Source organism: Arvicanthis niloticus, chromosome 10, assembly GCF_011762505.2.
Source record: "Arvicanthis niloticus isolate mArvNil1 chromosome 10, mArvNil1.pat.X, whole genome shotgun sequence".
Lineage (NCBI taxonomy): Eukaryota > Metazoa > Chordata > Mammalia > Rodentia > Muridae > Arvicanthis > Arvicanthis niloticus.
Window position 1 is genome coordinate 50,618,727 of NC_047667.1, and position 25,079 is coordinate 50,643,805.

A 25,079-nucleotide genomic window follows, 5' to 3' on the forward strand; every position below is an offset into this window, starting at 1 on the left:
ACAAGGTATTATTTAGAATGTATAAATGAAGCTTTCTTTTTAACATCATCATAGCTAATGAATAGAATGTGAGAAGAAACGTGCTCATGAGTGACTCCCATGCACCACAGTGCCTATAAGGGTGGGCTAAGGTAGCCATGACTGAGCAGAACCTGGGTGCTGATGCATAAGCAACAGTAATACACAAGAAAATTGAGAGCAACAGATCATGAGTAATAAAACACTCTTAGCTTGCTTATATTTGTGAAACCAAGTTCTACACATGATTGATAATGGTAATTAGACTTTATAACACCAGAATTAACATCACACACTTGTATCGTGTTTGATAAAACTTCATACAAATTTAAGAGCCCAGAAAAAGGATTAGTTTAGAGAGGCAGAGTCTCTGACATCACTGTGAAAGTGTTTTAACTAGGTGGATATTTCCAGAAAAGTTTTTGGATGTGGCGACGATTTCCTCTTCCCCAGAGTTTGATAATGATGTCCTATGAATCACAGGAAGCCAGCTCCCCTTTAAAGAGGCTCCAGCAGAAGCAGTACTCAGTGGTCCTCCACTGACTACACATCAAGACTGCAAGAAGAGCAGAGAGAGAGGAGCAGGAGCAACACACCCAAGGAATCCAACATCTGGACAACCATTCCACTGAACAGTAAGTGCAGATTCTGAGCCTGAGGAGCCTTGGGCTCGAAGCTTAGATTTACATGTGTTTGCACATATGCAAAAAGGTATTCTGATAAAAAGACCAGTCTAAGCTGTTACAGCATTGTAATTAAAACCTACCTCTTCTCTCTATTTAAAATGATGGAAATCTTAAACTTTGCATTTATTCTCCATGCTAGATGCCTGTGAAATTAGGGTGAGCTACAGGATTCTGAAGCCCCACAGTTTTGACTGAAATGCTATGATAGAAGGGTGTGAGTAACCTGCACTTAGAATTTCATTCTGTGACTAATCCCACACTCTCTCTCCTCAGGAAAGTTTCTCCAGCCTAATATCTGGATGAAAGAAACTGCTGTAGTGATGAATGCCTCACACCTTCTCTCTGCTCTCGCTTTTGGTAAGCTGGAGTCATGGGAGACCAGGAACTCTCATCCTCACCACACTGACTTTTAAGACCAGGTTATTTTGTTGTGTGGGGCTGTGCTGTGCTTTATATGGTGGTTAGCAGGACCACTGACCTCTCCCTGCAGGTTTCTGCCTTGTGGTGAGAAGGACGGGTCTTAAGTGGTCTATTCAGGCTTTGTGAAGATTCATTTATTTGATTCCTGAAAGGGGGCTCAAGCAGGTATCAGTTAGCATCCAATGTAGTTAGCTTTCTCCGACTTCCATTGTATTGTGAAGTTGGAGTATAACATTGTGGTTGTGATGAGGCACCAGCAGATGTGTAGTCACACAGTGATATGTAGAATCGCTAGCCACTTCCATGCTCTTCTTACTTTTATAAGCAATAGTTTGAACCAACACAAAGGCCCCTATAAGCCAAGAGCAAGACAACACAATTCAGGACTAAACTTTGCTATTTCCTTCTTGACCCAACCCAGTTCTCCTCACTGGAGAGAGCACAGCTTGGTACTACAATGCCTCCAATGAGCTCATGACATATGATGAAGCCAGTGCATATTGTCAGCGGGACTATGCACATCTCCTGGCGACTCAGAGCAAGGAAGAGATCAAATACCTTAACTCCAGTCTCACCTATTCACCAACGTACTACTGGATTGGAATCAGAAAAGTCAATAACATATGGGTCTGGGTGGGGACCCAGAAGCCTCTGACGGAGGAAGCTAGGAACTGGGCACCAGGTGAACCAAACAACATGCAAAGAAATGAGGACTGTGTGGAGATCTACATCCAACGACCCATAGACTCGGGCATGTGGAATGATGAGAGATGTGACAAAAAGAAACTGGCTCTGTGCTACACAGGTATGAAGTTTCTGTGAGGTGAAGACTGCTTCTGTGTGGAGGCAGCCTGACAGATTTAGTGTGTGTAAAGTAATTGGTCTCTGCCCTTTTGTTTTTTCAAAGAGATGATTATAAGTGATTTTAATAGTAATTACATCTCTGTACTGATTGTTGTGAGTAAAGGCAACAACTATACATACATGTATATATATATACAATATATATGTATACATATATATTTCTATCGAAGTACAGAGTATATATATATATACTCACATAAAATAGGTGCTTTAGTTGTTTGTTTGCATTCTACCGATATGCATTTATTTTCACCAAAATATACAACAGATGAGCCTGGAACTTGGATCTGGCATGTCAGTCAAAATCTTGAGCACTAATGTCATTGGTCTTAACTGGATTGCACTGATTCAAAACTAAAAACAAACAAACAAGCAAACTCATGAAGAGCACCATAATAATTGACTGTCCATAATATGGACTGTGCTTTCTGTAGCTTCGTGTACCAATACATCCTGCAGTGGTCATGGTGAATGTGTAGAGACCATCAATAGTTACACCTGCAAGTGCCACCCCGGCTTCTTGGGACCTAACTGTGAGCAAAGTAAGTCTTGACCTCCCCTGTTTCTCCTCCGAAGGGGAACACCCTCTCATGCTCCAGATGGCTTGTCAGTTGGGCCCATGCGTTTCCTCTACCTGAATACACTGAGTAAGAGTGATACAGTAGCCGAGGCTATGAGATCAGACCCTCATGGGTCTAACTCCAGACTTACTACCCATATTATTTATGATACCTTGACAAAGTAGTCTTACAGGGTGACTGACTATTCCAGTTGTCATGAAACTAAATAACGTCATGTGGCAACTAGCTATAGGTTAGTGTTTTAGGTTCCAGAGAACTAAGAAGATAATAATTGATACAGCTCCATAGTCTAATGGGTCTATAGAGCCTGGACCACAACAAATGTTCAGTGGGTGATTACTGTAGGGACCAGTGTTTCTCTCTCAAAAGAAAGGGGAGTGGTAAGGAGAAGTGTGACCTGATTCTTTTTTTCAGCTGTGACCTGTGAAGCACAGGAACCACCTGACCATGGAAACCTGACCTGCACCCACCCATTTGGCCTCTTAAGCTACAATGCCTCCTGCTCCCTTGGCTGTGAAAGGGGCTACCTGCCCAGCAGCACTGAGACCACAGTGAGGTGTATGTCCTCTGGAGAGTGGAGTGCGCCTGCTCCAGCCTGCCATGGTAACTCTCCCAATGTGTCAACCCTTTTCACTCTTCTTCATTGCCTTAGAATTTACCCAACTTATAATTTTTCCCAAATCTGTGGAAAAACTTGTTCTTCTCTCTCTGGTACCTGTTTGGTTTAACATAGATTTTTTTTTTTCCATTTTAAAAAAGAATGGGTATTTCTGAGATTCCAGTGACATGTAAAGAAGGTGCCATGGAGACAGTAGAAACATGTCTAGATAGCCTCAGAACTTTCCCACTGAATTTCTTGTTCTGCTCTCCCATGCAATGGAGCCTTCTTTAGCTCTGTATTGACCATGGAGTTTCTCTTTGCACAAGAATCTTGGTTCTCTGTAGCAATCGAAAAGATTCACTGCTCAGATCTTTTGTATGCTAACATTGCTTTTACACCAAGTCGTGGATCTTGATCTAGAGGCTGTTGGGTTTTTTGTTTTTGTTGTTTCTACATGTAGTAAAATAGATCAGAGACCACATGTCATAGCCAAAGTGAAAATTAATGAGAAAAAATGAAAATATGTGTAGTACAGTAAAGACTAAAACTTCTATTATCGGTCTGTATGTTATTAAGAACTGGCATAGGAGTTTGGGTTATGCCCTTTGAAGACAGTCTCACCTTCTTTGATAAATCCTAATTCAAGAGAAAATGAAAGCATTTATTTTCTTTGAGTAAAACTCTCTCGTCTCTTTCATCTCCTCAGTGGTTGAATGTGAAGCTTTGACTGACCCTGCCCACGGAGTCAGGAAGTGTTCCTCAAATCCTGGGAGCTATCCATGGAACATGATGTGCACGTTTCACTGTGAGGAAGGGTACAAGCTTGTTGGAGCTCAGAATTTACAGTGCATGTCATCGAGCATGTGGGACAATGAGACACCATCATGCAAAGGTAGAGAGAGTTCTTCCAGGTTGAGATTCATTGCATTCTCTTCCTCCAAGGCTTGAAAGGGGCAAGCCAGCTTTACTAAATCTGAATGGTTGCTTGTGTTACAGCTGTGACTTGTGACGTCATCTCTCAGCCTCAGAATGGCTCTGTGAGCTGCAGCAACTCAACAGCTGGAGAACTTGCCTTTAAGTCATCCTGCAACTTCACTTGTGACCAAAGTTTCACGTTGCAGGGGTCAGCCCAAGTTGAATGCAATGCACAAGGGCAGTGGACACCACAAATCCCAGTGTGCAAAGGTGAGTAAAAAGCCATCTCTTCTAAGGCTTTCATTTAAAAAATAAAAACCTGTCTGTCATCTTCTATCTTGGCCACTGGCAATGACATCAGGTGTTCCCTGTTAACTATTGATACCAATTGTGAGGTTAAGTGATATACATCTGCCATTGATTTAAAAAAATCAATTCATGGCCAGGAAGCCTGTATGCAAGTAACATGAAGATGGTTTTCTTTTGTTTGTTTCAAAACTAGGGTATATTAATAATATTAATTTACCAGCATTGTCATAGAGTAAGAATTAACAACGAATGGGAAATCCTGTTTAAAATGTAAAATTCAGAACAATGAAAACACTGCTCCAACTTCACATTGTATCACTTGCTTCTGAAGTTCAGAGCTAGCAGTGATGACAATACCCCCAGCTTGATGTTTGTCACCTATAAGGATTGTTTTGATACGGGCATAGAAGCAATACAATTTAATTCTCTTTATAGCAAAGACAAGAATGTTCAGACAAGCAGCTTCCCTTATCCAGTTCTGGCATCGTTAGAGCTAAATTTAGTATTGAATGAGTTTTAGGGGCAAAAATCCACAATGTGAAACTCAAGCTAAGAACAGGCAAACCCTGCATGGAAGGCTTCTTCTCTTTCCTTTTCTGGCACCACCTGGAAGCATTCAAGGCCTATACCATGCTCTTTGGTGATGTATGATCTTGTTACCCTCACTCTGCACATCAGACCATCATGGAGGGACCATATTCTTGCTAATTGTTGCCCCCTGTTAGGCGTCATTATCATAGATTAAATCTGCAATGCCATCTCTGCTTTGTGGTTCTCCTGCTGATGGTAATGAATATACAGAGAAAAGGCCAAATGGCAGGGCCAAAAGACACAGAAGTCAAGCGTTGCTTATACTTTCTCCTTCCAATTTGTTTCCTCAGCCCCGGCCAGCCCTGACCTTCCCTTGGTAGTTGCACTCTCTGCGGCAGGAACCTCACTCCTGACATTGTCCTCATTGCTCTACTTGTTGATGAGATGCTTTCGGAAGAAAGGTAAATTCAAGCATCCACTCCAAAAATGAATTTGAAGCAGGGCAGTGGTGGCGCACAACTTTAATCCCAGTAGTTGGGAGGCAGAGGCAGGCGGATTTCTGAGTTCGAAGCCAGCCTGTTGTACAGAGTGAGTTCCAGGACAGCCAGAGCTACACAGAGAAACCCTGTCTCAAAAAAAAAAGAAAAAGAAAAAGAAAAAAATGAATTTGAAACTTGTATGTGTGTATACATGTATATATGAGTATGTATGTATATCCTTTCCTCCCCTCATTGAGGAGCCTCTTTAAAAATTTCACTAGTATCTAGAGAGTAAGAAGCTTCTTCTTAAATAGCCCCAGTAAATGGCAATGGAATCAAGCATAAGTTTCCGGACAAGGATTTATTAATCAATTTGATGATGACATTTTCAGGAAGCCCATGTTGACTGTGCTAACACTGCTTGACCTCTAGGGGCGCAACTCACATAAAATTCCATGGTGTCCCCTATGATGTCCAATCAGAATAGTAGAGTTATACCATGAGTCTATTAGGAGAACAGATGAAATACTTTCAATTAACTGAGAACATTGCTTCAAATAGTCTAGATTTATAAATGTGTGTGTGATCAGGATAATATATCAGGAATATACATTTACATATACATGTATATATATACACAGATATGTATGTATATATATACATATATACCTGTATATATGTATATATATATACACACACACATTCACTATACAGACATATACCTCTGTGTGCATGTGTGTGTGTATATATAAACAGATATATGTACATACATATATATACATATACACATATACACACACATATACTGGAATAGGAAACATTCCCATATCCCTTTGGTCTACAGACTATTTAAATTTTTTAATTAAAAATTGAAATTTAGACATTGGGAAATTCCATGTAAAAGTATGGATTTTGGATTTCTTAGAACTTAGAAGAAGAATCAGGCAAGATGAGCGTGCCCCTATTTCCTGGTGTCAGAAAGCTGCTGTGGTCTTTGAATGTTTCCTCCTCTGCATTTTACCTTCATCACCTCCAAATATTTATTACAGATTCCTGTAATCCTGAGAGTATAAGACCAGATGAGGAAAGTAAATTCATCGTATCTGCTTACAAGTCACTAGTCCAAACTAATAGTTTTCTTTCTTTCTCTTTCAGCAAAGAAATTTGTTCCTGCTAGGTAAGGTGAATTCTTGTATACAGCATGCTATTTAATACTCTATATATTTTTTCCTCTGCATGTGGGAAAGCAGTGCTCGACATCCTTTTCTCATGTTTCCACAGCAGCTGCCAAAGCCTTCAATCACTGGGAAACTATCAAGTACCTTCTTACATCATCTAAGTTCAAACAATCAGGTACGATTTGGGCAGGTCATGCAAATGAGAGAAAATCTCCTTTATAAAAGGTGTTTCTCTTGGATATCCTCAAACCTGCCATAGGCTTGAGAGAATTCTCATCTTGATGATAATTTATACAAAGTTATTTCTCTCTGTCTCTCTGTCTCTGTCTCTCTGTCTCTGTCTCTCTGTCTCTGTCTCTCTGTCTCTGTCTCTCTCTCTCTCTCTCTCTCTCTGTGTGTGTGTGTGTGTGTGTGTGTGTGTGTGTGTGTGCGCGCGTGCGCGCGCATGTAATTGAAGCAGCAGTGGTCGGTCTTTCTTGGATCAGTTTACTTCTGGGTGGTGGTGGCAGTGGTGGTGAATTCCTGCCCATTCAGTAATTAGAATCCTAAGCATGTATCTAAGCTGGGGAACCGGAGAGACCAGGCCTATTCCTTTAGTCCTCTGAGATGAAGAATATGAGGCACAGAATGTATAGGAACTTGCCTGAGTTTCTAAAGTTACTGTGTTGTGTAGCTGAGGTTCAAACACTAACAGTAGCAGGATCTGAAATCTGTGATCCTCATTGTCCGCATTGCTTCTGAGACTATGTCTGGAAGGTCAAGTCCTTTGAAATACATTTTTTCTTAATGAACAAAATTGTTGTTGTAGTTTGGGGCTTGAGAAAGATTGAACAAGTAGATGTTTCAACTTGCCTCTTTGGCTCCCTTCCTTAATTTACCTCATTAGCATATTTCTTAATGATGACCAATATAGTTGAATAGTACCATTAGTTAAAGCCCAAGGTGCACCAGGGTTCACTCTCTGGGTTGTATATTCCATGGGGTTTAACAGGTATAACTGATCTATATCTACTATTACAGTGTCATAGGGACTAGTCTCATTGCAACTGAATGGCAGTGGGAGTTCCTATCTGGGCCACTTCCAAGAGACAGCCTGCCAGCTGACATGCTTTGTTGTTGCTTCCAGCATGCAGGATATGTGGAAGGCTTTCACACTTGCTTGTATTTGCAGGAACACAAATGTATGGTGGGAAATAGAATTACATGCTGAAGACAGCAGTAAATGAACCATCTACAGAATCCTGGTCTCTCTTGCCTACTTAAAAACTGTGATCCTGACTTCATGGACCAAAACTGAGTGACAAGACCAGCCTTCTACCAGAATGACTGTTTCCTCTTTCCTAGTTAGTGGCAGTATCAAGAATGTGCTGCCACAGAAGGTGGAGGTGCTCTCTTCCAAAGAGAGTGAATAGACTGGGGGTGGGTGCTGGAACAGCAGAATTCATTCTGACTCTTAGTCACTCTAGAACTTGGGAAGAGAAACAACATTTTGTTGCTTTGTTTCTTTCTCTTGTTCCCTATGCAGTGTGTCTACAGCTAATTCCAGTATGTTTTCTCAGGGGTAAATAATATTTATCAGCAGTTTAGAGCAAACAATTTTTCTAGTTCTATCTTGAAAAAAGGGGCAAAATTGTTATATTCTCATGTTATAGCATAGGAATGTCATTAGGGGTACAAGGTTCAAATCCTGATGAACATTAAATGTTGTAAGTGGATCTTTCATTTTAACCTAGGCATAAGTCTGCCTAGTTGAAAGGTGACATCAACAATCAGCAGAAAGTTCCTTGGCATCCAACTTTTTTTTAAATTTAAAATAAAAAGAGTATGATTTATATAAATTTGTGGTGTTTGGGTATATACCCCCCTTTTTTATTTTATGAAGATATTGTTTTAAATTTCCATGGGCCCTTCCACAACATCTTGTTCTTGAGGAGTATAAGGAATCCCTATAATAAACTGTTGACAAACAGTCTCAATTTCTTGACTACAATAACCAGATCCATTATCTCTTCTTTATTAAACATTATATTTATTTACATTTCAAATGTTATCCCCTCTCCCATTCCACTCCCAAACTCCTTATCCCATCCCCCTTCCTCCTACTTCTATGAGGGTGTGCCCCCACTCATCTACCCATTTCTGCCTCCTTGCTCTCAAATTCCCCAACACTAAGGAATCCAAACTTTCAGGGACCAAGGCCCTCCTCTTCCACTGATGCCTGACAAGGCCATCCTCAACTACTTATACAGGTGGAGCTCTGAGTCCCTCCCTTTGTGTTCCCAGACTGGAGGTTTAGACTCTGGGAGGTCTGGTTGAGTATTTTGATTCTCCTTCTAAGAAGAACCAAAGCACCAACACTTTGGTCTTCCTTCTTCTTCTTGAGCTTCATGTGGTCTATGGGCTGTATCGTGGGTATTTTGAGTTTTTGGGCTAATATCCACTTGTCAGTAAATGCAAACATGTGTATTCTTTTGTGATTGGGTTATCTCAGTCAGGATGATATTTTCCAGTTCCATCCATTTGCCTAAGAATTTCATGAACTCCTCTCAGGCTTTGAGTTTAATGTTAGGGTGTTTTCCGTATTTTATTTAGAAATAGCTGAGAGGAGTTAACAGACAACAGTCCAGGTTACCTTACATGGATAGTTGGTTTTCAAAACGTCAGAAGTCCATAGAATTGATGTTACAAATATTTATATATTAATGTTCATTTTGATTAGAGACCTGTCTGCTCCTGACAACTTCCTGTCTTGGATTCTAAGAAGAAATTGAGCATCCTTGGAGATACTCCAGTTGTGTGGTGACAGCCACTAGGCAAGAATTGCCTCTTTCCATCTACAGACAAATTACTGTCCAGAAAAGGATACACTTACAGAATAGTCGCCTGATTATATCTGCATAGACAGAGTAATCAGTCCTTAATAATTCTGCATCATTAAGGTCTGTCAGATGATTCTGGGCCAGAAGGCTGAAGATTTGATGCTCCAACTTTTGGTAGTATAGGGGCTTTCCAGGTGTTCAGCGGTCTATATAAATTGGCTAAGTCTTAGAAGCTATGTCTAGTGCTTCCCATAATTTCAGTTAACTCAGTCATTCTGGATTTCTGACGGGGTTGAAGACCTATAGTCTCATAGCCAATCCTGGCTATTTACTTTGAGAGAAAAGATCTGAGTGGATGGTGTTCAGCTGTCATTCATTCTAAAGCCAAGAAAAAAGCCAGGTTCAAAACTAAGTGTTTTAGTTAGGAGAGATAACAGAGGTTCTGGTTAGTCAACAAAATGATGGATTGGGTATTAGGACTATCTTGTACCTCACAGGTACAATTAGGAATAAGTATGCTCTAATTGTATTTTGAGAAAAAAAAGTTTTATTTTAACAGGAAGGGTGATATATAGGAGGAGCTAAGGGGGAAGGATTACTGAGAGGAAGAGATGGAGTAAGGAGAGAAGGTGAAGGAGAGACGAAGCTAGGTGATGAGAGAGAAAAAGAGAGAGGGGGGCATGGAGGCAGATGTTCACGGGTCTCCACCAGTCAAAGATAGTTTATATATCTAGGTTGGGTATTGGGTTACACTTCTGATTGAGCATTACCAAACGTATAAAGCCTTTGATTAACCTTTAAAAAATTGTATAAAAGCAAAAAGGAAAAGGGGGCATGGAATAGGGGTTTTCTAGGGAAGGGAAATGGGGAAAGGGGATGGTATCTGAAATGTAAATAAAATGTAAATAAAAAATAAATTAAAAAAAAAGAAAAAAAGAATTTCATGTACTCTTTTTTTAAACAGCTGAGTACTACTCCATTGTGTAAATATACCAAAATTTCTGTATCCATTCCTCCGTTGAGGACATCTGGGTTCTTTCCAGCTTCAGGCTATTATAAATAAGGCTGCTAGGAACAGAGTGGAGCATGTGTCCCTGTTATATATTGGAGCATCTTTTGGGTATATGCCCAGGAGTAGTATAGCTGGGCCCTCAGGTATACTATGTTCAGTTTTTTGAGGAACTGTCAAACTGCTTTCCATAGTGGTTGTACCAGCTTGCAATCCCACCAACAGTGGAGGAGTGTTCCTCTTTCTCCACATCCTCACCAGCATCTGCAGTCACCTGAGTTTTTGATCTTAGCCATTCTGACTGGTTTGAGATGGAAACTCAGGGTCCTTTTGATGTGTATTTCCCGGATGACTAAGGATGTTGAACACTTCTTTAGGTGCTTCTCAGCCATTCAAGTTTCCTCAGTTGAGAATTTTTTGTTTAGCTCTGTACCCCATCTTAAAATCAGGTTATTTGGTTTTCTAGAGTCTAATTTCTTGAGTTCTTTGTATACCTTGGATATTAGCCCTCTATCAGATGTAGGATTGGTAAAGATCTTTTCCCAATCTGTTGGTTGCTGATTTGTCCTATTGACAGTGTCCTTTGCTTTACAGAAGCTTTGTAGTTTTATGAGGTCCCATTTGTCAATTCTTGATCTTAGAGCATATGCCATTGGTATTCTTCTCAGGAACTTTTCCCCTGTGTCCATGTGCTAGGGGTTTTTCCCCATTTTCTCTTCTATTAGTTTCAGTGTATCTGGTTTTATGTGGAGGTCCTTGATCCACTTGGACTTGAGCTTTGTATAAGGAGATAATTATGCATCAATTTGCATTCTTCTACATGCTGACCTCCAGTTGAACCAGCACCATTTGTTGAAAATGCTGTTCTTTTTACCACTGGATGGTTTTAGCTCCTTTGTCAAAGATCAAGTGGCCATAGGTGTGTGGGTTCATTTCTGGGTCTTCTATTCTATTCCACTGATATTCCTGCCTGTCTCTGTACCAATACCATGGAGTTTTCATCACTATTGCTCTGTAGTACAGCTTGAGGTCAGGGATGGTGACTTCCCCCAGAAGTTCTTTTATTGTTGAGAATAGTTTTTCCTATCCTGGGTTTTTTGTTATTTCAAATGAATTTGAGAATTGCTCTTTCTATCTCTATGAAGAATTGAGTTGGGATTTTAATGGGGCTTGCATTAAATCTGTAGATTGCTCTAGTCAACATAGCCATTTTTACTATATTAATCCTGCCAACCCATGAGCATGGGAGATTTTTCCATCTTCTGAGATCTGCTTCGATTTCTTTCTTCAGGGACTTGAAGTTGTTGTCATACAGATCTTTCACTTGCTTGGCTAGATTCAAAGCAACGTATTTTATATTATTTGTGACTATTATGAAGGGTATCATTTCCCTAATTTCTTTCTCAGCCTGTTTATCTTTTGGGTAGAGGAAGGCTACTGATTTGTTTGAGTTAATTTTATATCCAGCCACTTTGCTGAAGTTGTTTATCAGGTTTAGGAGGAGTTCTCTGGTGGAAGTTGTATGGTCACTAAGTATACTATATAGCATCTGCAAATAGTGAAATTTTGACTACTTCCTTTCCTATTTGTATCCCTTTGACTTCCTTTTGCTGTCTAATTGCTCTGGCTAGGACTTCCAGTACTATATTGAATAGGTAGGGAGAGAAGGGCAGCTTTGTCTAGTCCCTGATTTTAGTGGGATTGCTCAAGTTTCTCTCCATTTAGTTTGATGTTGGCTATTGGTTTGCTGTATATTGCTTTAAATGTTTAGGTATGGGCCTTGGATTCCTGATCTTTCCAAGACTTTTACCATGAAGGGGTGTTGAATTTTGTCAAATGCTTCTCAGCATCTAGTGAGATGATCATGTGGGTTTTTTTCTTTGATTTTTTTATACAGTGGATTACATTGATGGATTTCCATATATTGAACCATCCCTTGCATTCCTGGGATAATGCCTACTTGATCATGATGGATGATTGTTTGGGTGTGTTCTTAGATTTGGTTTGCGAGAATTTTATTGAACATTTTTGCATCGATATTCATAAGGGAGTTTGGTCTGAAGTTCTCTTTCTTTGTTGTGTCTTTGTGCGGTTTAGGTATGAGCATAATTGTAGCTTCATAGAATGAATTGGGTAAAATGCTTCCAACTCCTAGGAACATTAGGAAAACATATAGTTTTTACACTTTATAAAACATAGATGTTAGCACTCTGGGGCAGTAAAAAAATTCAACAGTAAACAGGTTCAGAAGCTTTGGCAATGGAATTGGCGAAGAGGAAGGCCTGGGATACTAGAAAGCACAGGACTTCCTGAGCAGAGTGATCTGAACAGAGGGATAGGAGGCGGGCATGAGAGATAGCCAAATAAATATCAAAGGTGCGGGTGTTGGAGGACTGAGGAAGAGCTAGACAGAGTCCTAAGATGAGTGGATGTCCTTCTGATTCAAGGAGGCTGATGTGAGTGGACAGGTTGAGTGAGGGAAAGACTGAAAGGAGGTGGAGTCACAGGAGGAAGTGCTAAATCAAACTGTGCTGTTGCTCTTGGAGGCCAGAAGAGGGCATCAGACCCCCTGGGACTGGAGTTACAGGTGAGCTACCTGATGTAGGTGCTGGGGAGTGAACCTAGGTCCTGTGCAAAACCAGCAAGTGCTCTTAACCTCAGAGCCATGATTCCAGCTTCACAGGCCCCACACAGGCCTCCAGATGAAGCACTAACCATCCATAAGGAACAAATCTAAATCAGCATATGATATACTGTCTCCAGTATTCCTGAGTGAGTCAATCATAAAAACATAATTGTGTTTTAGTTTAAGATGTAGGGCCTTGTCTGGGCCAGAGCACTGAGCAGATCTTGGGCGGCAGCTCTGCCCCCAACCTCCAAGAACCCAGAGGAAGCAGGGATCCCAGGTGCTCTAACTCAGGCAGTATCTTAGGTAAGCAGACAGCAGGGCCCGCCCTAAACAGGGAGTAACTGGGACCCACAAGGACCCGGGAAGTCACTCACGGCCCTGAACACTGGTCCCTTCTGGTCTGGGCCAGAGCACTGAGCAGATCTTGGGTGGCAGCTCTGCCCCCAACCTCTAAGAACCCAGAGGAAGCAGGGATCCCCGGCGCTCTAACTTGGACAGTGTCTTAGAAACTAGTTCTCAGATCTGAGGCCTGGATCAGACCTCTGACAGGTCTGCTGTTGTGTGGACCTGAGACATACTGGAAGGTCCACTCAACCCAGAGCCACAGAGGAACAACTGAACTCAGAGAGTCAGACAACATATCCTGAGATATTCTAGAGGAGACACTGCACCCAGAACAGCAGACACCTAGCTGGACTACTACCTTGGAGGCACCATATCTTGAGGCATCCTAGAGGTACCACTATAATCAGTGCAGCTGGAAAAGATCACAGAGACATTTGGACCCCTAGGAGATCAGACACAAGCTAGATAACTAGAAAGACAGACTTCAGTCAGAGACAGCAAGTACAGGCAGCACTAGAGTTAACCAGATGGCAAAGGGCAAGAGCAAGAACTTAAGCCACAGAAACCAAAGTTACATGGCATCATCAGAACCCAGCTCCCCTATCAGAGCAAGCCCTGAACACCCCATCACACCAGAAAAGCAGGAATTAGAATTAAAATCACTTCTCATGATGATGATAGAGGGCTTTAAGAAGGACATAAATAACACTCTCAAGGAACTTAAGGAGAGCACTGGTAGACAGATAGAAACTCTTAAAGAGGAAACACAAAAATCCCTTAAGGAACTGCAAGAAAATGAAACCAAACAGGAAAAGGAATTAAACAGAACCATGCAGGATCTAAAAATGGAAGTAGAAACAATAAAGAAAGCACAAAGGGACAATACCCTGGAGATAGAAAACCTAAAAAAAAGATCAGGAGTCATAGACACAAATATCACCAACAGAATACAAGAGATGAAAGAGAGAATCTCATGTGCAGAAGATACCATGGAAAACATTGACACAACTGTCAAAGAAAATGCAAAATACAAAAAGCTACTAACCCAAAATATACAAGAAATCCAAGACACAATGAGAAGGCCAAACCTAAGAATAATAGGTATAGATGAGGGGGAAGACACCCAACTTAAAGGACTAGTAAATATCCTCAACAAAATTATAGAGGAAAACTTCCCTAACCTAAAGAAAGAGATGTCCATAAACATACAAGAAGCCTACAGAACTCCAAGTAGTTTAGACCAGAAAAGAAATACTTCCCGCCATATAATAGTCAAAACATCAAATGTACAAAACAAAGAAAAAATACTAAAAGCAGTAAGGAAAAAGGCAAAGTAACATATAAAGGCAGACCTATAAGAATTACACCAGACTTCTCACCAGAGACCATAAAAGCCAGAAGATCCTGGACCAATATCATACAGACCCTAAGATAACACAAATGCCAGCCCAGACTACTATACCCAGCAAAACTCTCAATCATTATTGATGGAGAAACCAAAATATTCCATGACAAATCCAAATTTACACAGTATCTCAACACAAATCCAGCACTTCAAAGAATAATTGGTGGAAAACTCCAACACAAAGAGGGAAACTACAACCTAGAAAAAGCAAGAAAGTAATCTTCCAAAACCCCCAAAAGAAGATAGTTACACAAACATATCTCCACGGATGTTAGCCCAAAAGCTTGGATTAGCGAAGACTCAACCCACAGACCACATGAAGCTCATGAAGAAGGAAGACCAAGAGGGGATGCCTCAGTTCTACTTAGAACGAGAAACAAAAATGCTCAAGGGAGCAAATAGGGAAACAAAACATGGAACAGAAACTGAAGGAGGGGCCATCAGGAGACCATTCCACCTGGGTATTCACCCCATGTACAGCCACCTAAGCTAAACACTGTTGTGGTTGGCTGGAAGTGCATAATGTGAGGAATATGATATAGCTGTCTTCTTAGAGGTCTGCCAAAGACTAACACACTCAGAGAACGATGCTCACAGTTAACCACTGATATGATCAGGGGGTTTCCCAATGGAGAACTTAGTGAGAGGACTGAAGGAGCAGAAAGGGTTAGTGACCCCAGGTAGAAAGCAACAATACCAAACAACCAGAGCCCCCCAGGGTCTAAACCACCAGCCTGGGAGCACATAGGGAGGGACCCAAGACTCCAGAGGTATATGTAGGGGAAGATGGCCTTGTCGGACATAGGTGGGAGAGGAGTTTCTTGGTCCCATAAAAAAAAAATGAACACACAGTGGGGGGGGGGGAATGTGAGGGTGGGGAGGGGATAGTGAGGGGGGTAGGTGCGGTCACTGCCTCATAGAAGCATGAGGAGGGGGATGGGATAGGAGGTTTCTGGGTGGTGGGAGGAAGTAGGGTAAGGGGATAAAATCTGAAACGTAAATACTACAACCAATTTTAACAAGCGGAAAAAAAAAGTTGTCAGAACCAACATCTTTAAAAAAAATGTCAGCCCCCTGGGGGTGGGAAATTTTTTTTTCTTGATACTAAAACTTGTTCTGAGATTTGTATATTGCAGAATACACAGCCTTAGTGTATCTACTCATCAAGCATACTGAGCAGACCTGCCCAAACCTCCGATGTCCTGGAATTCCATCTGGATTCAGTGAAGACACAGCATCAGAGGCTTATCAACTTACTCTCCCCCCCACCCCTCTTCTAAAATCTCAACGCCCTTAATCAGCTTGAAGAAGTTAAAGAAGAGTCAGCGCCCCTATTCCCTGAGCTTGGGGACTAATGTGGTTAATAATGGTCTGTCTTTCTAGGGACAAGTAGTGGTTTTGTTGGAACAGGGGGGATTAGCTAGGACTTATTGCATAGCCATAACCTATTGGTAGAAATCTGTATAATTATTATCAAGATGAAGTTATAATTTCTTAAATGGTACAAAATTTACTTTGATTTCAAATTTAAGGTTTTCATTGGCACGAGCTTCTTATTAATATAAAAATGAGATGAATATTGATACTCTCATGGGCATTGTGCCTGTATAAAACATTTAGGAATACAAGGCCTAGACCCAGCCCTTTTTTAACTGATTTGGGACGGTTAACCTATGAGTTAAGGGACTATAGCAAATTCATATTTTTGAGTTTATTGTTAGGGTGTTTTCCATATTTTATTTAGAAATAGCTGAGAGGAGTGAACAGACAACAGTCCAGGTTACCTTACATGGATAGTTAGTTTTCAAAACATCAGAAGTCCATAGAACTGATGCTACAAATATTTATATATTAATGTTCATTTTGATTAGAGACCTGTCTGCTCCTGACAGCTTCCTGTCGTGGATTCTAAGAAGAATTTGAGCATCCTTGGAGATACTCCAGTTGTGCGGTGACAACCACTAGGCAAGAATTGCCTCTCTCCATCTACAGACAAATTACTGTCCAGAAAAGGACACACATGCAGAATAGTCGACTGATTATATCTGCATAAACAGAGTAATCAGCCCTTAATAATCCTGCATCACTAAGGTCTGTCAGATGATTCTGGGCCAGAAGGCTGAAGATTTGATGCTCCAACGTTCGGTAGTATAGGGGCTTTTCAGGTGTTCAGCGGTCTCTATAAATGGGCTAAGTTTTAGAAGCTATGCTTAGTGCTTCCCATAACTTCAGTTAACTCAGTCATTCTGGATTTCTGATGGGGTTGAAGACCTATAGTCTCATAACCAATCCTGGCTATTTACTTTGAGAGAAAAGATCTGAGTAGATGGTTTTCAGCTGACATTCATTCTAAAGCCAAAAAGCCAGGATCAAAAGTAAGTGTTTTAGTTAGAACAGATGACAGAGGTACTTGTTAGTCAACAAAATGATGGATTGGGTATTAGGACTATCTTGTACCTCACTGGTACAATTAGGAATAAGTATGCTCTAATTGTATTTTGAGAGAAAAGTTCTACTTTAACAGGAAGAGTGATATGTAGGAGGAGCTAAGTGGGAAGGAGTACTGAGAGGAAGAGATGGAGCAAGGAGAGAAGATGAAGAAGAGGAGAAGCTAGGTGATGGGGGGGGCATGGAGGCAGATGTTCACATGTCTCCACCAGTCAAAGATAGTTTTTATATCTAGGTTGGGTATTGGGTTATGCTTCTGATTGAGCATTACCAAACTTATAAATCCTTTGATTAACATTTTAAAAAATCATATGAAAGCAAAAAAGGAAAGGGGGGGCATGGGACAGGGGTGTTCTAGGGAGGGGAAATGTGGAAAGCAGATGGCATCTTAAATTTAAATAAAATATAAAAAAATAATTTTATTATAGAAAGGGTATACTATTCACTGAAATGAGATGAAATAATACATGGTTATGGTTCTAAAGTTTTATTAGGGATTTCCTTGCAGTATATATAAAATCATCTTGGTCAATTTAAAAAAAAAAGATGTAGGGCCTTGCTGTTTATCCAATCAGAATGAAAATTAAAAGCTCAGCCATTGCCTATAGCAGACTACCTAACCAGGGGACCAAGAGAACAGAGACTGGTATTATTATTTCCCTCCTTGAATACGGGCATGCTATTTCATGGATTCTGGACTACATAGAAGTAGAGAAAGGAAACCACATAGTAAGCATGCACACATTCATTTCCTCTCTGCTCTTGGCTGTGGGTGGGACATGAAAAGCTGTCACACACCCCCGCCTCTTCTTCCCCACCATGATGAACAGTAACCTAGAACTTCAAGCTGAAATAAACCCTTTCTCCTCTCAGTTGCTCTTTAGAGGGGCATTTTATCACAGCAACAGACATAGACTAGAACAGACAGTGAAGGAGGCACAAACCAGGCAGTGCAGATTGCTCTTAGCTTCTGGCCAACAGCCAGCAAAGCATAAGAATCTCTGCCTCAAGTCCACAAGAAACTCCATTCTGCCTACAGTTTGATTGAGCTCAGAAGTAAATTAATTTCTGAGGCTCCCAGAAAGAGCCCAGATATCAGATACCATGATGTTGGCAATATAAACCCAAGGGAGAGAACCCAATCTATCCAATATAAATGTGTGCTGATTACATCCATAAAATTTGTAATAAATTGTTAAGATAGCAGTAGAAAAATTTAAAAGCTGGACTGCTGAGCTAGCTGAGAGGACAAAAGTGTTTGCTGCCAAGCCTGATGACCCAAGTTTGAATCCCAGGACCCACATAGTAAGGAGAGAACTCTGTCAAGTTGTCCTCTGTTCCTGACCTGTGTCACATGCATGATTATGTGTGCATGTGGGCACACACCACTAAATGCATCATAATAAGAATTTTAGAAGGAATTGAATAATCTTACAGTATCCCAGTATAGCATTCAAACCATGTCCCGTGGATGCACAAGTACAATTCATTGTGAAGAGCTTTCTCCGGCTACGGTCACTCATGGGGAAGTGCAGGAGAGTTAATGATGCCTTCCCAGGATTGCCTTTCCACCAGTGGGAGATAGACATTGTGACATTTTTAGTATTGCTTCACCGAGTGCTCTATTTAAACCGAGCTCTGGCTGTCCCCTTTGGTAACTGCTTTATTAATATACCATTGTGTGAGATTCATTCCTTCCTGTCTCTCTTCTTTACCACCCTGTAGGGTTTCTCAGGATCATCTCTTAAATAAGTAACTCATACCACATTATGACTTGGGTTCTTCAGTAAAATCCTAACCTGAGATGCTGTCCTACAGAGCCACAGTGGGAGTAAGCTGCTGGACCATTTACTTGTGTGGAAACAAAGGTGTACTTTCCAGGTGATAGCTGTGAGAGAGAATGACTTTACCAAAAGGACTCAAGCTTTGGGATGATACAGATGTGGATTTGAACTCAAGTTCTGCCTGTTAGTAACTGAAGAAAAAAAAAACAATAAAAAACAGACCAGTTTTTAACCTCTCTGGTCTTCTGATTTCTCTTCTGTAAGATGGGTTTAATGTCTACATTCCAGGTTGTGATATAAGTTCAAAGCAATATATGTAAAGCAGTGGTCAGCCTTGACTACTCATTAACACTGCATTTAAATATTCACATTCACTACACAGCCTTGTCCAAATAGAGAGCATTTGCCTAATGAGCCATATTATTTAGGTTAGTATGACTGGTATGAGTGTAGAGAGACCTAGAAACCTCAGGTATGTTCCCATTTCTCTTCTCTCAAATCACCTACTTTTAATTTTGAGGAAAAATGACCCTTTCTTCCAGGACTTTTAGTGGTGTTTTAATGTAATTTGGGACTTCTACATCTTCTCTCTGACAACAATGAAAATCAAAGTTATGCTTTGAAACGTGATCAGGCTAGGAGTTTTCTACTGGGAAGCACTGGGAACAAAGCTAAAAATAGTTTCTGAGAAAAAATCCTAACTTTTAAAACAAGTGGCACAATGGCCATGGAAAACAGAGCAGGATGCTTTTCTCTCATCCTGAGGTTCTCTCACCCCTGGAACCAGCGGTCACCAGGAAGCCTGGCTACAGTCAGGAAGATTCCAGCTGTTACACAGTCCACCCTCCCTTTTTCTTCCCCTTGGTGTTTCACCAGAGTTGGCTCATTTAGAAGATATTCCCATTAGTTATTCCTTAAATTCCCCAAATAGAAAGTTAGGAAGTTTTGAGATAAGGTGCTGCCAAGCAGGAAGCAAAGCCATGCAAGCAGAAAACAAAGCCATGCCTAGCAGGAAGCAAAGTCATGCCAAGCAGGAAGCAAAGCCATATTAAGCCACTGTCAGAGGAGGGGGAAGTCATTCTTAGATGTGCACATAATGTAATTATGACAGAGGGGGTGTGACATTGATTGTTCTTGTAGTTCGTCTATTTTGCAGTCTGCAGAAAGACCTCATCACTTTCTATAGTGGAGTAAATTCTATTGTGTATATATACTGTACTGTTCTTGTAAGTGTGGCTACTTTTAGGCAGCCATGAAAGTTCTCAAAATTAAGGTAGCACACAAAGAATATCAGCCTCCAGGCTGCAAGCCAACCTGGTTCCAAATGTTTTTTCTCCATGGAGAAATTGGTGACACTGTACATTTGGCACCACACAGAGCAGGGGAGCCTCCAGTGAGTGCAGCTCCCTTCTGAAATGTTACTAAATGTATTCCTCAATGGTTCGCTTTTTTTTTTCCAGTGGCTCCTTCTGAAAGAACCCCATTGCAACGGTCAAATTTTCTTGTAATTCTTAATCACTTTTAACATAAATAAAAAGCAATAAAATGGTACTTATCTGAAAATAGCACATTTCAAGAGGTGTATGTATGTCAGAGTAAACTGTGGGTATATTCAATGTGTTGGAGCAAGGAAACATTTTTAAAGACAAAGAAAAGGAGGATCATCATATATACTTAGGACCAAGGGTCAATAAACTATGTATCCCAAGGCTGAAGGGCCAGTTCCTGGGCAAGTGTCCTTGTAGACACATTTTTACATAGGATTTAAGTGGCCTCTGGGAGCTTGTGATACAAGACTTTTTTGATGGATTCTATCAGGCATTCATTTAAGAACCTTCTTTCCAAACCTCTCAACATGTATGTTTATTTTGTGTTTTATTGGCTTTTGAGACAGGGTCTCGCTTGTCCTCCAGGCTGTCCTCAAATGTGCAATGACCCCCTGTCTCAGCCTGAGAGTGCCAGAAGTCTGAGCACAGGCTACCACATCACGCTTACTTACAGTATTTGTTAAAGCTCCTGCTTCTGCCTTTTCTCAACATTGCCCAATTTGATCTGATTTTCTGTTGCTAAAGCGTCTCTCTCTCTCTCTCTCTCTCTCTCTCTCTCTCTCTCTCTCTCTGTGTGTGTGTGTGTGTGTGTGTGTGTGTGTGTTTGTGTGTGTGTGTGTGTGTGTGCATGTGTGTGTGTACTTTGTGTGTGTACTTGATGTCTGAACACTATATTCTGAATACATTCCCACTGGATTCCTGTAGATATTTTTTTTACTTTTCTGTTTCTTGGAGAAGACAAGAAAGTCAAGTGAGGGCTTCTACTGCCTTTCTTTCTGACCAGAATCCAAGAAGCACCCATGGTGCCATATCGGTTTGTCTTTCTGATACTGATGGCTGTTGTCATTTGGATGTATAAACCATCATGTATATACCAGCTCACTGGATTGGTGAATTCTTTACATAATAGCCTTTGTTCCATACAGGTGGAGGAGGTAGCAAAGTTGGGGGAAAGAAGTGAAAGAATTTTAAATATCTTTGAAAAAAATAAACGTTACTGTCAGCAATGAGAGTAAAATCTAATAAAACTCTAAAAATCTTTGGAACTGATTTCCTTGTTTTCACATGTTTGTTGACCCTACATGGGTCAGTACCCTACAGGTCAGGGTACCAGTAACCATTGAAGTGATTGGTTGTGCCTGGCTCTTATTTGTGTCTGTGGAATAAAAACTCAAAAGTTAACCTCTGCCCCTAGAAATGAACATGGACCATAATAGGAATTCCTGTGCTTGAACAATCTATGATGCCATCACACATAAGGCCCATCAGTACAGTTGATAACACTAAGAAAAAGTGTTAACATTTAAAATATGAGATTCTGTTTATGGTAAAATGCTTCCAACTCCTAGGAACATTAGGAAAACATATAGTTTTTACACTTTATAAAACATAGATGTTAGCACTCTGGGGCAGTAAAAAAAATTCAACAGTAAACAGGTTCAGAAGCTTTGGCAATGGAATTGGCGAAGAGGAAGGCCTGGGATACTAGAAAGCACAGGACTTCCTGAGCAGAGTGATCTGAACAGAGGGATAGGAGGTCGGCATGAGAGATAGCCAAATAAATATCAAAGGTGCAGGTGTTGGAGGACTGAGGAAGAGCTAGACAGAGTCCTAAGATGAGTGGATGTCCTTCTGAGTCAAGGAGGCTGATGTGAGTGGACAGGTTGAGTGAGGGAAAGACTGAAAGGAGGTGAAGTCACAGGAGGAAGTGCTAAATCAAACTGTGCTGTTGCTCTTGGAGGCCAGAAGAGGGCATCAGATCCCCTGGGACTGGAGTTACAGGTGAGCTACCTGATGTAGGTGCTGGGGAGTGAACCTAGGTCCTCTGCAAAACCAGCAAGTGCTCTTAACCTCAGAGCCATGATTCCAGCTTCACAGGCCCCACACAGGCCTCCAGATGAAGCACTAACCATCCGTAAAGAACAAATCTAAATCAGCATATGATATACTGTCTCCAGTATTCCTGAGTGAGTCAATCATAAAAACATAATTGTGTTTTAGTTTAAGATGTAGAGCTTTCTGAGGAGCCTGAGGAAGAGGGCAGCGTTCATGGTGACTGAACAGACAGCCCCGGTGACAGGATGTTTTTGTTGGTATTAGGATATCTGCACATTCCACACCAGTGCAACAGCCTGCCGGCCAAATTTTAAAAGCTCCTGGTGCCAGGAAATATCCAGCACATTCTCTGCACTGGAAACCTTTGCACCAAGGAGAGCTATGACTATCTCAAGACTCTGGCTGGTGACTTTGATGAGAGTCTGAATTACCTGGAACAGAAGGTTGTGACTGTGGGGCAGTTCAAGATCGGTCTGATCCACGGACACCAAGTTATTCCGTGGGGAGACATGGCTAGTTTAGCCCTGCTGCAGAGGCAGTTTGATGTGGACATTCTTATCTCAGGACACACACACAAATTTGAAGCATTTGAGCATGAAAATAAATTCTACATTAACCCAGGTTCTGCCACTGGAACCTATAATGCCTTGGAAACGAATATTATTCCGTCATTTGTGCTGATGGATATCCAGGCTTCTACCGTGGTCACTTACGTCTATCAGCTAATTGGAGATGACATGAAAGTAGAACGAATTGAGTATAAAAAGTCGTAAAGCCAGGCCGGTCTCCGCCACTTTGTTTTGTTTTGTTTTGTTTTTTTCCTCATTTTCTTGTACAAATCAAATAATTAAACACTTAAGAGGCCCACAGTTATATCACTTTTATAATATTTTGCACTGTTACAGAGCGGAGAGAGTGAGGAGGCTGCGTCTGGCTCCCGCTTCACAGCCATTGCAGTACATTGAGCTCCATAGAGACAGTGTCGGGGCAAGCGAGAGCCGGACGGGCACTGGGCGACTCTGTGCCTCGCGGAGGAAAAGCAACTAAACATGGGCAAAGGAGATACTAAGAAGCCGAGAGGCAAAATGTCCTCATATGCATTCTTTGTGCAAACCTGCCGGGAGGAGCGCAAGAAGAAGCACCCAGATGCTTCTGTCAACTTCTCAGAGTTCTCCAAGAAGTGCTCAGAGAGGTGGAAGACTATGTCTGCTAAAGAAAAGGGGAAATTTGAAGATATGGCAAAGGCTGACAAGGCTCGTTATGAAAGAGAAATGAAAACCTACATCCCTCCCAAAGGGGAGACCAAAAAGAAGTTCAAGGACCCCAATGCACCCAAGAGGCCTCCTTCGGCCTTCTTCCTGTTCTGTTCTGAGTACCGCCCAAAAATCAAAGGTGAGCATCCTGGCTTACCCATTGGTGATGTTGCAAAGAAACTAGGAGAGATGTGGAACAACACTGCCGCGGATGACAAGCAGCCCTACGAGAAGAAGGCTGCCAAGCTGAAGGAGAAGTATGAAAAGGATATTGCTGCCTACAGAGCTAAAGGAAAACCTGATGCAGCGAAAAAGGGGGGTAGTCAAGGCTGAAAAGAGCAAGAAAAAGAAGGAAGAGGAAGATGAGGAGGAGGATGAAGAGGAAGAGGAGGAAGAAGAGGAAGATGAAGAAGTTGATGATGATGAATAAGTTGGTTCTAGCACAGTTTTTTTCTTGTCTATAAAGCATTTAACCCCCCTGTACACAACTCACTCCTTTTAAAGAAAAATTGAAATGTAAGGCTGTGTAAGATTTGTTTTTAAACTGTACAGTGTCTTTTTTTGTATAGTTAACACACTACCGAATGTGTCTTTAGATAGCCCTGTCCTGGTGGTATTTTCAGTAGCCACTAACCTTGCCTGGTACAGTCTGGGGGTTGTAAATTGGCATGGAAATTTAAAGCAGGTTCTTGTTGGTGCACAGCACAAATTAGTTATATATGGGGACAGTAGTTTGGTTTTTGTTTTTCTTTTCTTTTGGTTTTCTTTTTGGGGTTTTTTTCCATCTTCAGTTGTCTCTGATGCAGCTTATATGAAGATAATTGTTGTTCTGTTAACTGAGTACCACTCTGTAATTGCAAAAAAAAAAAAAAAAAAAAAAAAAAAAAATTGCGGCTGTTTTGTTGACATTCTGAATGCTTCTAAGTAAATACAATTTTTTTTATAAAAAATAATATTTTGCACTAAAAAGTCTTCTCTGTTAATACATAGTTGCTCTAAAACTTCTTGTAAACTATAAGAATATATTTAGTTTGCAGGATATGGTTTCTGTAAGAAGAAGCCCACCCCACAGTGCAGGGCCACATTAGGAAGTTTGTCCTTGTTTGTTCTTGTAAATATCTTCCTAGTTAGTATTTGGCCTTCATGAGAAAGCTAGTGCATGAAGAGAAAGAATCCAGACTTTGTGTGTATGTTTTCTCTTCTCTGGTAATAAATGTGTACATTCCATTTAAAAAAAAAAAGATGTAGGGCCTTGCTGTTTATCCAACCAGAATGAAAATTAAAAGCTCAGCCATTGCCTATAGCAGACTACCTAACCAGGGAACCAAGAGAACAGAGACTGGTATTATTATTTCCCTCCTTGAATACGGGCATGCTATTTCATGGATTTTGGACTACATAGAAGTAGAGAAAGAAAACCAC

The 25,079-nt window shown here is 41.0% G+C and overlaps 2 protein-coding genes, 1 long non-coding RNA gene and 1 pseudogene across 3 annotated transcripts; all 4 read left to right on the top strand.

The window, feature by feature from the left end:
• The first annotated feature begins 542 nt into the window (after window positions 1-542).
• Window positions 543-3,585, top strand: LOC117716615 (E-selectin-like). Its single transcript, XM_076940990.1, has 6 exons — window positions 543-653; window positions 978-1,061; window positions 1,546-1,929; window positions 2,423-2,530; window positions 2,984-3,172; window positions 3,515-3,585. The coding sequence occupies exons 2-6, from the start codon at window positions 1,004-1,006 to the stop codon at window positions 3,583-3,585; spliced, it is 810 nt and encodes a 269-aa protein (XP_076797105.1). The 5' UTR covers window positions 543-653; window positions 978-1,003.
• Window positions 3,586-5,273: 1,688 nt separating this feature from the next.
• On the top strand, window positions 5,274-8,459 carry LOC143443805 (uncharacterized). The gene is made up of 4 exons (XR_013113096.1): window positions 5,274-5,386; window positions 6,560-6,581; window positions 6,686-6,757; window positions 7,754-8,459. It is a non-coding gene; the product is annotated as an uncharacterized LOC143443805 (long non-coding RNA).
• Window positions 8,460-22,649: 14,190 nt separating this feature from the next.
• On the top strand, window positions 22,650-23,187 carry LOC117716368 (vacuolar protein sorting-associated protein 29 pseudogene; annotated as a pseudogene).
• Window positions 23,188-23,438: 251 nt separating this feature from the next.
• Window positions 23,439-24,023, top strand: LOC117716335 (high mobility group protein B1). The gene has a single exon (XM_034513377.2). It carries the CDS (start codon window positions 23,454-23,456, stop codon window positions 23,988-23,990), a length of 537 nt encoding a protein of 178 aa, XP_034369268.1. The 5' UTR covers window positions 23,439-23,453; the 3' UTR covers window positions 23,991-24,023.
• Window positions 24,024-25,079: the final 1,056 nt, after the last annotated feature.

What these genes read in the sequence shown, in the direction of transcription:
- LOC117716615 (XM_076940990.1), top strand. Translation starts at nt 1,004, where the DNA reads ATGAAAGAAACTGCTGTAGTGATGAATGCCTCACACCTTCTCTCTGCT. An exon ending in TCTCTCTGCTCTCGCTTTTG is followed by an intron (nt 1,062 to 1,545) that starts GTAAGCTGGAGT and finishes GACCCAACCCAG; the next exon opens with TTCTCCTCACTGGAGAGAGC. An exon ending in GCCTGCTCCAGCCTGCCATG is followed by an intron (nt 3,173 to 3,514) that starts GTAACTCTCCCA and finishes GGTTCTCTGTAG; the next exon opens with CAATCGAAAAGATTCACTGC.
- LOC117716335 (XM_034513377.2), top strand. Translation starts at nt 23,454, where the DNA reads ATGGGCAAAGGAGATACTAAGAAGCCGAGAGGCAAAATGTCCTCATAT.